General features: G+C 34.5%; 3 protein-coding genes across 14 annotated transcripts in view; all 3 read right to left on the minus strand.

The window, feature by feature from the left end:
* Positions 1-14,763, minus strand: part of LOC104097448 (putative late blight resistance protein homolog R1B-16) — a 65,446-nt gene that overhangs the window by 39,852 nt on the left and 10,831 nt on the right. The gene's annotated exons all lie outside the window — the stretch shown is intronic.
* The window catches only part of LOC104116744 (putative late blight resistance protein homolog R1B-16), a 47,096-nt gene that overhangs the window by 21,123 nt on the left and 11,210 nt on the right, over positions 1-14,763 (minus strand). For 6 of the 11 annotated variants that reach the window (XM_070182934.1, XM_070182933.1, XM_009627669.4 and 3 more), the window contains exon 1: positions 132-5,428. The exons of 1 other annotated variant lie outside the window; for it this stretch is intronic. The gene's annotated coding sequence lies outside the window, so the exon portion shown is untranslated. Of the gene's footprint in view, positions 1-131; positions 5,430-14,763 lie in introns of those variants that run through there. 4 more of the 11 variants (XM_009627667.4, XM_018777848.3, XM_009627671.4 and 1 more) reach the window with 4 other exon arrangements.
* LOC104116746 (putative late blight resistance protein homolog R1B-11) lies at positions 37-1,729 on the minus strand. The gene is made up of 2 exons (XM_009627673.1): positions 1,381-1,729; positions 37-824 (listed from the first exon to the last, which is right to left on the minus strand). Exons 1-2 carry the CDS (start codon positions 1,727-1,729, stop codon positions 37-39), a joined length of 1,137 nt encoding a protein of 378 aa, XP_009625968.1.

Consider the following 14,763-nt stretch of genomic DNA (forward strand, 5'->3'; position numbering starts at 1 on the left):
CAGTTATGCAGAAGAAATCTTATCGCAGTCAATAGGTTAATTCTTATCTAAAGTTTTAACACAGTACGTTAGAAGTAAAAAATATGTAAATGGCCTAACGGGCAGCGAAAGTTCATTGCCGATGATCTTACTTGTATCGGAGGCATAAACTTTAAGCATGTTGTTTCCCAGTTCCTCATGCGTTTCCTGGATCTGCTTCGCAAAAGTCACAAGAGGATGACAGCATTGATGAAGCTCAATTAGCTGCAGTGTCACACTATCTGCAAATCCTTCTGGAATCTCTTCTAAGAATCTGCAATCTTTGATATATACATGCTCAAGGCATTGAAAATAATCGTCGGTGGATCTCCAATATCTAATAAACAGATACTCAAGGAGCAAGAACTTCAACTTAGGAAATCCCGTCTCTGTTACTTCCCACTCATAGCCTAAGAAGGCATGATCCTTCAATTCCAGCACCTTGAGATTGGGCAATTTGCTAAAAATGTTCATGCGCTTCCATGATAGACGAATGCCGCTAAGTGTTAACTTCGTGAGATTTGGAGGGAAAGAACCTGGACTTGGAAGTCTTAAACGCGATGCTGCGCTGGCTGCGGCGGATAGAATACGACCGTACCATACCACAACATTTAGTTCCTCGAGCTCTTTTAAATATTTAAGAGTATTTCTCCATCCCGTCTCACTACGAAATTTGTCTTCTTCCCCAGCAATTTCTAATTTCTTCACATTCTTAATCCCTTCAAATATTTCCTTTGTGCAACAAGAAGGTGTCAACCCAGAAACAGTTTGCAAGTTTTCCAAAACCAAGTTCTTAACCTCATTTTCTGATACCGTTTGAGGAGAGTTCAAATAAATACTCCAAGAATGGAGATGCCTTAACTGAGATAATTTCCAAATCTTACTTTGTAAGAACATCCTCCATTTATGATTGAACCTTGGACGAACAATCAGAGTGTGTAAATTCCAAAGATGAGTAATTGGTAAATATCCAGGTTTAGAAATCGACAATGCTAAATACCTTAAAAGAAGTAAGTCTAGTATATGTCTTGGGAAATTGATAAAATTTACTTGCTCCAAGTCCAATACCCTCAGAAGTTCCAATACCCTCAGAAGTTTGAAATGAAGTTGTGCTAAGTGTTTAAAATAGTTATCATTGTGGACAGAAAAAGAACGTACTTTGTTGTGAGCAAGATCATTGAATTGAGTGGGAGAACAATCACGTGAATCTGAATGATTTGACACCCACCTGCACCCTTGAGGAAGAACCCATCTGGATCCATCAATACTGATATTCATGATATAAAAAAGACTCTGGTTGTCGGCTTCTTTCAAGCAGAAATCATGAACAAGATCATAAATCATAACATGTCATGATCTTACCATCCAAATTTCGCTTGCCAACAATAACTAGACTTTTATCAATAAGATAACCTAAATGGCTAGCAGCCGTTTCTTCCAATCCCTCCATCCCCTTTACCTTCAGGAGCCCTTCTGCAATCCATAGTCTAATCAACTTTTCCACAGAAATTTCACTAACTTTTGGAAAAAGTCCAAAATACAGAAAGCTACATTTCAAATAAGAAGGAAGATGATTGTAGCTTAAAGCGAGCACTCCCGAGCATTGTAGATAAGCATCAACATCAGCTAATGAGCTCACACCTTCAGCTACTTTTCTCCACTCGTCTAGTGTCCTCTTGCTAGAGAGAATCTTGGCAACCACAGAAATCATTAGTGGTAATCCTCTGCAGTTTTTTGCAACCTCCTTTCCAACATTCTCAAATTCAATCGGAAAACCTTTTTCTCCAAATGCTTGTTGATAAAACAAATTCTAACTGTCGTCTGGATCAAGTAAATGCATCCTGAAAGGATCCTCCCGAGAGCTAGCATATTGAGCAACCTCAACATCTCGAGTAGTCAACAATACCCGACTTCTTTTACCATCGTCTGGAAGACACAATCTAATCTCATCCCAAGCTTTTTTGCTCCATATGTCATCCATAACAACCAAATACCTTCGACCCATTAAACCTTGTTTCAAGCAAACGGCTAATTCTGAATCGCTTTTATTATCAAGCTCTTCTTCCTTCCCAATAGCAACATACTGAAAGAGGGCTAAAAGCATCATTCTATAACTATAGTTCTCAGACACAGTAATCCATCCACGAGTATCAAAGAAGCTCAAAACTGAGGGATCAGTAAACAGCTTTTTGGCAAAAGTTGACTTACCGATGCCACCCATCCCTGTAACAGAGATGACTTCCATTTGAGTTGAGCCTCCGGTAAGTTGACCCAGCATGCTTGTTTGTTCATTGTTGTACCCCACCATATCGTTCTCAAGGATTGGAGCATGCAATCGTGGTGAAGTACTTGAACTACCGAGCGAGGAATTTCCAGCTTGCAAATTGTTATTATGACTACTTGATGAGCTCTTCCTTGAGGGAATCAACTTTTTCTACAGCTTGCTGTAAGATCTTAAAAAAACTCTTGAGGGCATCCTTTTGAGGGAGTTTGTCCCATTGTTCGTTCATAATAACTTTTATTTGTGATTCAACTTCATCTTCTGCTTCATTTGCTATGTATTTGACTTTTACATGCAAATTCTTAGTTTGTTCATCATCCGAATTATCAAGAAACTCTTGCAGATAATCAACCTTCTCGTAGAGTAATTTCAAACGTCTCACATGAGTGTTCCGCAGACCTAAGTTTGATTTCAAAAGCTGAAGCTGTTGTATTGTTCCCATTAGAGAAGTTAGAGCAACGTAAGCAGCCATCTCTCTCTATACTTTTGCAGTAAAGGCCCTCCAGATTAGCTAATGAAGCAATTTGCACTCAATATACACTTGAAAAGGCAGGCATGACTAAGACTGAATTGTATCACATACAATACAAGTTGTCTTTTTCTTTTTACGGATAGGTAACAAGTTGTCATTTTTTAGGCTTTACACATACTTTACCCTTCTAACATGCTCAAAAATTCCTTTTACCCACATTTTCTTTCCAGTCAATTTATTACGTGCCTTATATTGCAACTTCTCTAGATAAGACCCCTGGACAGGCTAAGACTACTTACTCCTGGAAAGTTCATGACACAAACCACTCACAGAGTGACATGTGTCACAGGGGAATTGACTATTCCATGGTAGAAAAGCTTTTGTCCTTAGCTCTAAAGGTTTCCATGTGGTTTTCTATATTCTAATACATAATCTTAACTCATTTGTTTCTGCTTCTCCAGATCAAGGAATCCTCCAGAAGAGTTTACGAAAACACCAGAACACAAAAATTACTACTTGTAAATTTCCTCCCCTTAATATGCACAAATGGTCAGGTTCTGACCTTTAGCCAATTATATTTCTTTAATCTGTCTCCCTTTATTTTCTTGGTAAAATTAGCATGGTTTCCTCAGGAAGTGCTTCTAGATACGACGAGCCGACTCTAGTCCCCAAACTTCTTGCAAGATTTCTTGATGACAAAAACTTCTTATCCATGGACCATGTAGGTGAAAGAAAATCCTTCATATACAGACACATTAAAAGCATTGCTACCCCACATTCAATTGCAGATTTGCAGTATTAACTTGATAAAGCATACCGTAATCTCAGCCCAACATATACACACACAAAAAGATACTCCTTTTTGGTCCTATTTATTTGTTACTTTAACCTTTTGCATATCCTTAAAAATTAATAATAAATATTACTATTTGATTAAATTGTCCTTATCTTTTTCTTTGGTCTCGCAATCTTTCTGGAATATTAATTAGAGTAGTAGAAATGAAATTGAAAACAATAATTAATTCTTTCTTGATTTTCGAAAACAACTTATGAAACAACTCTTTCTAGCAAAAGTGACAAGTAAATAGGATCAGAGTATTATGATCCTGCTCATCTTTAAACAGAACTAGCATTGCAAGAACATAGCAGAAAGCATTTCAATCATGTAACAAACCAGCGATTACGAAATTTCATGATCACGAAACAAATCAAACTCCATATATAGCAATGCAAAATATTGAAACAAAAAACAGAACTAATGATATTTAAAGTTAGAGAAGCGCCTTAAACCAGATACCTCTTGGATTGAACTGTCAATAATGTTGTGAAGGCTTCTCTGGCAGTGTAGGTGTGTATGTGTGGTGTTTGTGTATTTATAGGAGATCAAGGAGTAAAATGATGAGATCAAAGATTTGGACACACACACATATATATATATATATATATTGTGGGAGGGAACTTTGCAGTGAGAACAATGTGAATGAGGGAACTCTCGTAATAACAACTATAATTATAATCATCGTTGTTATTGTTATTTATTGAAGATATTTTAACATTAAAAATATTCCAGGACTCATGTTAGTAGCATTAAGTTTAGGTTAGCCACACAAGAAACAACATTTTAATGTTAGTGCCACTAACATGACTCAAGGAATATTTTAAGTTGCATAATATGGTTTTCTCAATAATACCAGTTAAATTAACTTAACTCTCAACAGCTATAATAGTTTATTAGAAACACTTGCAGCATTAATCAATGGATAAAATTTAAACAATAATTCTTGATTTTTAGTTCATACAATACAATAGACCTGGTGGTCCGGCCCTTCCCCGGACCTCGCGCATAGAGGGAGTTTAGTGCCCGGGCTGCCCTTTTTTTTATTTTTAGTTGTGGTTTAGCTAGAATCAGTCTACTAGCAATAAAATGTCTCAACGGCTATAAGCATTAATCAAGAGGCAACACTTCAATGAGAATTCAAGATTTTAACAGTCTTTCTTAAATCTAGTTTAGCGAAAGTCAACTGGCGAGCTAATTCTTTAGAACTATACTAGGTAATTGTAGCATTAATTAAGGGATAGCAAATTTAATAACAGTTTTTATTTAAATCCACATGGTCATTTAAATTATTTAGCCACAAGCTGTCTTTTTTCAGTGGAAAAAAAGAAGAAGTAAAAATGAACCTGTGTCGACTGCTAGGAGAAATTTTTATTCAACATAACGGTGAACTTACAGATTTGGCCATACTTGCATTGCAGTAGTAGCAAAAGCTAATATTTTGCTCTAATGAATATAAAGGCAGAATTTGTACCAGATCCTTGTCCTTGTTAATAGGCGCGAATTGGGGAATTTGGCGGTGGCGCAGCCGTCGGCAGGTGGAAGCATTGCCGGAGATAGAGTTTCTTTCTTTCCTTTTTTCCAAACAAGTGTCACGCACCACGTGTCATTTTAGGAAGGTAATTCTTTCACTTTTTTTTTTTTTTTACAAGTATGGGTGTGTAAAATATGTCAAATAAATTTTTGTGGCAGTTACATGAGTAAAATATGCATTAAGCTTTTTTTAACTATTGATATACAATTTGACATCAAGGCTATTTCTCAAGTTTCCTAGAACTTAGCTAAATTGAAATTTGTAATTTGACATTAGGGGCTACCTCCATAAGTTCGAACCGTCACCTGGTAGCCTTCTCATTTAATGTTTGATACATCAATTATATGTCATACCCCTATAAAAAAACGACAAAGGGAAGGAGGTTTAAAACATCTAACAATTTGGCTAATGTTTCAAACAGGGTTTTAGTGGATACAATATTATTGCACTTATACCCTAAACCCTCCTTAAACTATTATATTTTTGTCGGGTTCTATTTAAACTATTCGGTGTCTCCAAAACCCACATCAACTATATTATCATTTATACTAAAAATCTCTCGTTGCTGACCTGACATAACGTGTGTAAGCCCTAATTTGGGAGCGCGTGAAAGCTGAAAAAAATCATCAAAATGGCCCATATGACAAAAAATAATGGTTAATTAGCCTAACCCTCTTTCACATTTGTTTTTTAATAAATATTCTCTTTATTTCAGTTATATCCACGTTTCTTCCTCATTTTTTTGCCATTTTCCCTTCTTCTTTTTTTACCTTTCTTCTTATTTTTTAATCTTTTTTCTTAGTTCTCCGTATGGATTTCATTTATAAAAAAATATCTCCCTCTCGTTTCCTTTGAACATACGGTTTTCTTAATATTGGGTTAACTGAACCATTGCGGATCTAGAGTACAACTTATGGGTTCACGAGAATGTAATAACTTTTGCTATTAAGAAATTTATTAAATATATACAAATATTTGACTGAACCAATTATTATTTTATATTAACTTGAGATTATTATAGCAATCCATGAAACATCAAATCGATTTGGATCGTCTTTGACGGGAAGCAATTATTAACTCTCTACCGCTATATATAATAGCTTTTTAGTACCAACTTCCGGCATTAATTAAGGAGTAAAACTTAAAAAATAATTCTGCACATGTATTTTTAATTCTGGTTTTGCCAGTTCAACCAGCAAGATAAGTCTAAACAAATATAAGCATTAATCAAGGAGCAACGCTTCAATGACAAGTCAATATTTTAACATAAAGCTTTTCCCAAATCTAGTTTAGCTAAAATCAACTGGCGAGCTAAGTCTTAACAACTATTATTACCTAATTGTAGCATTAATTAAGGGATAATAATTGAATCATAATTCATGACTTAAGTGCGTATGGTCATGGTTTAGCTAGTCTTTCTGTTTTCAGGAAAAAACAAAACATAAACCTCCTAGCAGAACTCCATCCAACATAGCAGCTGTGATTATAGATTTACCATCCTTCAGTACTAACAAAAGCTAATATTTTGCTCTAACTAATCAAGGAAGGAGTTGTGCCAAATCTTTGTTAATCATTAACTGCTAACAAAGAAGGATAGGCAATGCTTCCATATGTTGTCGTATTTCCGCGAGTTCTTTGTTGGGATTAAAGATTGGTGAATGAGAAATGTAGGGAAGAAAGTGGAGGGAAAGTGAACTCTCTTTTGCTTTAGAAAGAGCAAAGTGTCCCTCATTGGTGGTGGAAAAAAAATGAATGTGCTTATATTGAGAAAATACTTCTCTTGGTGTTAAATGGATTGGAAAGAAAGTAAGCCTCGCGCTGTTGTCGTCACTCGTTTTTTAATAATTAATTAATTAATTGATTAAAATTCAACCCGGAATAACCCAGGACCATGACTGTACCTGAAAAGGTTGCAAAAATCTATAAATATGCTTTGAATCCCAAAATCTTTCCTTATGAAATTTTCTGATTTACTGGTAAGTAAAAATCGTTCTATCATGGGAGGATAATATTCCAGCACCTCGGGTACTTGAGGGAAATAATTTCCTTAAGGACGCACTATGCATTCAGTGGGCTCGATTTATTCCGAAATTATTTTCAGATATTATTTCGACATTCTATTGCTACTAACTTTCTGTTACTGTTTCGAATTCAGAAAGTTTACAGTTTTTTATTATTTATTACAGTAATACAGATTGACTAACAATCTTAAGGAAATTATTTATTGTATTTTGTATTCTGTTTTTTGGAGATTAAAACCTGTGTGATTTTCTATTCCTCCTGAATTTTTCTATTCTAATTTGAAGATATAAAAACTTCATCGGAATATTAAAATTCAGAAACGATTTGAAGAACATAAAACTTCATCGTTTACTATGAAGCAATATATAAAAATTTTAGTTTTTATTTATTAAACGTACTGTTTATCGTTCAATACAGTACTATTTACTATTCTGTTTTTTGCCATGAATTGAACTATTCTGTTGTTGATAGTGAGAAATGATAATTGATAATGGAAATTCTTCTGCGACTGTTGCGGCAACGACGATTGCCTCGTCAAGCCGAACTGATGTTCCACCGACCGAGAAACCGGAGAAATTTTCTGGAGCCAACTTCAACGGATGGCAACAAAGGGTGTTCTTCTGGCTTACCACACTTGGTATGCAGAAATTCTCTAGTGAAGAACCTCCAGTGCCTGCCGTGGATATGCCAGACAACGAGAAATTTATGATTGTTGAGGCATTGAAACATGCAAATTTTCTTTGCAAAGGCTATATCCTAAGTGCTTTGGAGGATAACTTGTACAACGTCTATAGTGCTATGAATACTTCAAAAGAATTATGGGACACACTTGAGAAGAAGTACAAGACTGAAGACACATGCTTGAAGAAGTTTGTGGTTGCCAACTTTCTAAACTATAAAATGATAAACAACAAAACCCTTGGAACTCAAGTTCAAGAGCTTCAACTTATTTTTCACGACCTTATTGCTGAAGGTATAGTTGTGAATGAAACATTTCTAGTGGCTGCAATGATTGAAAAATTGCCTCCTTCGTAGAGAGATTTCAAAAACTATCTTAAGCACAAGTGCAAAGAGATGAAGTTGGAAGATCTTGTGATTCGTCTCAATATTGAGGAAGATAACAAAACAGCCAAGAAGAAATCTCATGAAAATTCAAGGATTATGGGAACTAATATCGTTGATGAGACTGATCCAAAAAGTAAGAAGAAGAAGAGATATTTTGGACATACTAAGGATCAGAACAAAAAGAAGTTCAAGGGCAACTGCTACAATTGTGGAAGAAGAAGGGACATGCCAACATAGTAGAGAAGAATGATGACATTGATGATCTGTGTGCAATGCTTTCGGAATGCAACCTAGTTGAAAATCTGAATGAGTGGTGGATTGACTCTGGAGCCACTCGACATATTTTTGCTATCAAAGAAGCATTCGCGACTTACTCTATTGCTAGTCCCGAAGAAGAACTTTCTATAGGAAATGTTGCAACATCCAAGATGGAAGGTTATGGGAAGATATTCCTGAAGATGACTTCCGACAAGGTGTTAACGCTCAACAACATTCTTCATGTTCCTACTATTAGGAATAATTTAGTTTCTACTTCTTTACTTGTTAAGAATGGATTCAAATGTGTATTTGTATCTGACAAAGTTATTGCAAGCTAGAATGAAATGTATGTTGGAAAGGGTTACCTCACAGAGGGCCTTTACAAACTCAATGTAATGGTTGTTGACAGTATGAATAAAATTTCAGCTTCTTCTTATTTATTGGAGTCAAATGATTTATGGCATATTCGTTTAGGACATGTAAATTACAAAACCTTGCGAAAATTAATTAATTTAGAAGTATTGCCTAAATTCGAGTGTAATAAATCAAAATATCTAATATGTGTTGAATCTAAGTTTGTAAAAATTCTTATAAGTCTGTTGAAATGAATTCAAATCCTATAAACTTAATTCATACTGACATTTGTGATATGAAGTCGACACCATCTCGAGGTGGGAAAAAGTATTTTATTACTTTTATTGACGATTGCACTCGATATTGTTATGTTTATTTGCTTAATAGTAAGGATGAAGCAATTGAAGCATTTAAGCAATACAAGAATGAAGTGAAGAATCAATTGAATAAAAAGATCAAAATGATTAAAAGTGAAAGGGGTGGAGAATATGAATCTCCGTTTGCAGAAATATGTTCGGAATATGGAATTATCCATCAAACTACTGCCCCTACACACCTTAATCCAATAGAATTACGGAATGGAAAAATCGGACATTAAAGAAAATAATGAATTCCTTATTAATAAGTTCTGTATTACCGCAAAGTTTGTGGAGAGGGGGGGGGAGCTATCCTTACAGCTAACCGAATAATCAATAGAGTACCCCACAGCAAAACGCAATCTATTCCATATAAAAAATGGAAAGCAAGAAAACCCAACTTGAAATATTTCAAAGTGTGGGGGTGTTTAGCAAAGGTATAAATACCTTTACCCAAAAGGGTAAAAATCAGACCAAAAACCGTGGATTGTGTTTTCATTGGATATGCAACAAATAGTAAAGCATGTCAATTTTTGGTTCATAAATCTGACAATCCCGAAATTCATGTTAATATGGTAATTGAATCAGATGATGAATTCTTTGAAAGCATCTATCAGTATAAAACTGAATGCGAGTCGTTAAATGAAAGACCTAAACGACCATAGGAAGAACCAAAGGAAAAATCTCAAAGTAATGAAGATCCAAGGTATAGTAAACGTCAAAGAACATGTACTTACTACCCGATTTTGTGACATTCTTGCTTAAAAATGAGCCTTAAACGTTCAAAGCAGCTATGTCATCTTCTGATTCAATATTTTGGAAAGATGCAGACAATAGCGAGATTCAATCAATTTTGGATAACCATACATGGGAATTGGTTGATCTTCCTCCAAGAAATAAGCCTTTACATTCGAAATGGATTTTTAAACGGAAATAGAAAGTTGATAACACTATTGACAAATATAAGGCAAGACTTGTTGTCAAAAGTTATAGACAAAAGAAATGCCTTGATTACTTTGACACTTACTCGCCAGTAACGATGATAACATCTATTAGGGTATTAGTGGCACTTGCAGCCGTATATGGTCTTGAAATTCATCAAATGGATGTTAAAACAACTTTCTGAAATGGAGAATTGGAGGAAAAGCTTTACATGGAACAACCTGAGGGTTTTGTGGGTAAAGAAAAGAAAGTGTGCAAACTTGTTAAGTCTCTTTATGGACTTAAACAAGCACCCAAAAATTGGCATGCCAAATTTGACCAAACAATATTGGCAAGTGGGTTTAAAATCAACGAGTGTGATATTTATGTTTACATTAAAAACACTCCAGAATATGAAGTTGTTGTTTGTTTATATGTTGAGGACATGTTAATAATGAGCAAAAATTATGGTAGATATAAATGCTACTAAGCGCATGTTGGCTAGAAAATTTGACATGAAAGACTTAGGAGTTGCTGATATGATCTTAGGAATCAGAATTCACAAGACTCCACAAGGTCTAGCATTATCACAGTTACACTACATTGAAGAAGTACTTGACAAGTTCAAGTATTTGGATTTCAAAATTGCCAAGACTCCAATTGACGTGAGTTATGCACTTCGAAAGAATGAAGGTGAAAATGACTCACAACTGGACTATTCAAGAGTATCAGGAAATTTGATGTATATAATGAATTGTACGCGATCAGATATAGCATGTGCTACAAACTGAGTCGGTATACAAGTAATCCCAATCAAATACATTGGATGGCAATGAAACGAGTTTTGGTGTATCTGAAATATACCCAAAATTACGCTTTGCATTATAACAAATATCCCTCAGTGACCGAGGGATAGAGTGATGCAAATTGGATCACTGGATCATCTGAAGTTAATCAACGAGTGGATATGTTTTTAAAATTGGGGTGGAGCAGTGTCTTGGAAATCATCCAAACAAACGTGCATCACTCGTTCAACAATGGAATCTGAATTCATAGCTTTAGATAAGTCCGATCACTAATAAAAAACGACCAATTTCCGACCGACATATTCCGACCGAAAAAAGTAGTCGCAAATTTCTGACGGAATCGGTCGAAAATTGCATTAAAATATATATTTCAATTTTTAATAACAATTACGACTGATATTCCATCTATATCCATCTAAATTTTGGCAAAAAATACCCCGTAACTGTTAGCGACCACTTCGGTCGGAAACAATTAAAAACAAATTTTACAAAAATGCAACTGATTCGGTCAATTTTTTTTTATTAAAACGAGGTTTGACTATTTGACCAATTTTCAGGCCGAATCGGTCGGAATATAAATTTAACCCCCCCCCCCCCCTCTTTTTTCTTTCCCTGTTTTCCTCCTTCTATCTTCTCTCTCTCACACTCAAACCTCCCCTCTCCCTCCCCCACCCAACCCGCCGATGCCATCACCAGTTCCACTCACCGGTGACGCAGCCCCGCTGCAGCTCCGTCGACGACCCTCCACTACCAGGTAAGTTTCCCTCATCCTCCTTTGTTATTTTCTTTTTTAAAATACACTGATTTTGTTTAATTGCTTCTAGTTTGGTTTGTAAAAATTGATTGGTGTTAGCTAAAGTAAATCTATGACTATTGTTAGTAGCTAAATTAAAGTTATATGTTGGTAATTTAGAGTTATATGTTAAAGTTATATGTTGGTAATTTAGGGTTATACGTTAAAGTTCTATATTGGTAATTTAGAGTTATATGTTTCTAAATTAAATTTATATGTTGGTAAATTACATACTAGTTTGGGGATAACATTACCAAGTTGGAGATAATTTTACTACATAATTTTGCTAACTAATTTGGAGAGTTGTTATATAGCAATTCATCTCATTTGATTAAATTGGGTAGGGTACTAATTTTAAGAGGAGAAAGTATGAAGAATCTATTCAAATTCTTAGTGCTAGTTGACAAAATGTCTTACTCCTAACTTTTTAAATATCTTTTGACTTTAATGGAATTAAGCTTAATTGAAATCTATTAACATTTTCATCCATTAAATTATTAAATTGTTGTTGTAGATTAGTCCATTTGTTTTGCATAATTGTTATTGTAGATCTCAAATATTTGAATTCATTTTAGTTTATATTAAACAATTATTCTCTTTAAAATAAATTCCTTAATTTTTATATTCTATTTGAATTCTTTAATTTTTATATGTTGAAATAGTTTAAATAATTATTAATTACGACTAGTTTTTTGTTTGAGAAATCATTAGTTAATTTAGATTATATGAAGATTTAAGAAGCTATTCAAATTTAATTATTATATTTAAAGACTTATACTATTTAGAATAGGGATTAATGTGAGATTTCGAGTGTTAAAAAATATTACTTTTAAAAATAAAATATATCAATTCAAGTGTTTTGACACAATGATATATTAATATCTAAAACGAACCTTTGAAAGAGTATAACTTTGTAACAACTTAAATTAATCAAATTGTTTTAAATATCTCATTTCTAGATTTCTATTTGTGTAGATAAAATTTGTGCATCGTAGATGGATGTATAATAGGAATCATCTTAATCTTGTGGGGTTGAGGGATGAATTTAGTGAAGGGGTTGCTGAATTTGTTGCTAAGGCTCAAACACTTTATGCCAAAAATTGTTAGGTTTAATGGTTGGTATTTTGTTTTAGGTTGTGTTAATTGTTGGTATTGTTGGTTTATTATGTTAATGATTTGTATTGTTGGTTAATGGTTGATTGGTTGTGTTTAGGTTGTGTTAATGGTTGATTGGTTGTTGGTGTTGTTGTATTGTTGTATTGTAATGTTTGACAGGTGGTGTAGCTCAAAATTGGGCAAAATTCTGGCCAGTTTTATAGAAAATTCCGACTAATTTTCGACGGAAACAGTCGGACAACTGCCTATATTTTGCCAAAAACTCCCAGCTTTCCGATCGATTCGGTCGGAAATTTTTTTAAAAAAAATTAATATTTAAAGATTTTCGACGGATTCTGTCGGAAATTAAATAAAATTTATTTTTTAATTAGTAGTTTCCGACCGATTCGGTCGGAAATTATATATTTATATTATTTAATTTTAAATAAATAATTATTTTTATTTATATTATTACGACGGATTCGGTCGATAAATTCCGACCACTTTGGTCGGAAATTTGAAAATATTTAGTCGTTTGACATGTTGAACGTTCCGACTAATTTGGTCGGAAATCACCGATGGATTCAGTCGAAAATAGTTTTCCGACCAATTGCTTTTCGACTGACCCATTTTGGTCCGAAAGTAGTCGGAAATTCGTGATTTTCGACCGTTTTGGCGGTCAGAATTCTGCCATTTTCTAGTAGTGGATGAAGAAGCTAAATATCTCCGAAATTGCTTGGAAGATATTCCATTTTGGCCCAATCCTTTGGCACCTATATGTATACATTATGATAGTCAAACGACAATAGGCAGAGTAGGGAGCGTTATGTAAAATGAAAAATCTCGTCATATACAACGGAGACACAATACCGTTAGACAACTACTCTCTAGTGATGTTATCACAATTGACTACATAAAGGCAAGAGATAATGGTTTTTCCAGTTTAACCAGCAAGATAAGTCTAAACAAATATAAGCACTAATCAAGGGGCAACACTTCAACGAGAAGTCAAGATTTTAACATAAAATTTTACCCTAGTCTAGTTTAGCTAAAATCATAACAACATAATAAAAAGTGCTAAAAGAAATAGTTCAGAGATAAAATGTCAGCTCGGTCACAGTTCCAAAAAATAGTCATGCCTTTAAAGTATATTAGTGAAAATCCAAATCTTTTGCCGAAATCACCAAAATAAGAGTAAGTTTGTAAAAACTGTGATTTTTTCTAAAAGCTTTCAACAGGTAAATGTTTCATTTTTGAATGGCATAAGGAAGAATACATCTTTATGCATGTATGTCAAGTGTGCATGTCGAATGTAATGTAACTCATTGATAAAATAATTTCATACTCTCAGAGTATCAATTCACTCAGTCTTCCCAGTCACTCAGTCTTCCCAGTCACTCAGTCCTCATAGTCACTCAATCCTCCCAGACACTAAGCACTTGCTTTCGGCACTCACACTCAGTAGGTACCTGCGCTCATTGTGGATGTACAGACTTTGCAAGGGCAATTCCAACCCAAGCACTATAATAAGCAAATCATGGCATGAATCAAATAAACATATTGCTGTATAGAGCCCGATCCCATCAATATCCTCACAATCAGGCCCTCGGCCTCACTCAGCCATCAATCTCTCCAGTCTCTCGAGCTCACGATGTCATGAAAATCAGTCCAAAGATAATGATGTGATGTATCAATAAATGGTAACAAAGTCTAATATATGATATGCAAATGAATGCGTGTGACTGAGTATGTAATTGTAATGTAGGCAAATAATTCAACAGCAGAAATGACCTCAGTGGGTCCCAATATGATAAGCATGTAGCCTAGACATAGTTTATATCATGGATCATAACTCAATTACTCTATCACGTAGAGATTTCATGGTTACAGATAAGATCAGGTAACTATACAGTACCATAGAAATAACCGAGTCACAATTCACATGGTGCACGC

This window comes from Nicotiana tomentosiformis, chromosome 8 (genome assembly GCF_000390325.3).
Source record: "Nicotiana tomentosiformis chromosome 8, ASM39032v3, whole genome shotgun sequence".
Taxonomy (NCBI): domain Eukaryota; kingdom Viridiplantae; phylum Streptophyta; class Magnoliopsida; order Solanales; family Solanaceae; genus Nicotiana; species Nicotiana tomentosiformis.

Bases quoted from the DNA above. Each gene is read 5' to 3' on its own strand.
- LOC104116746 (XM_009627673.1), bottom strand. From the start codon at position 1,729: ATGATTTCTGTGGTTGCCAAGATTCTCTCTAGCAAGAGGACACTAGAC. The intron at 825-1,380 runs GTAAGATCATGA...AAACGGTATCAG, and splicing joins TGGCAAGCGAAATTTGGATG to AAAATGAGGTTAAGAACTTG.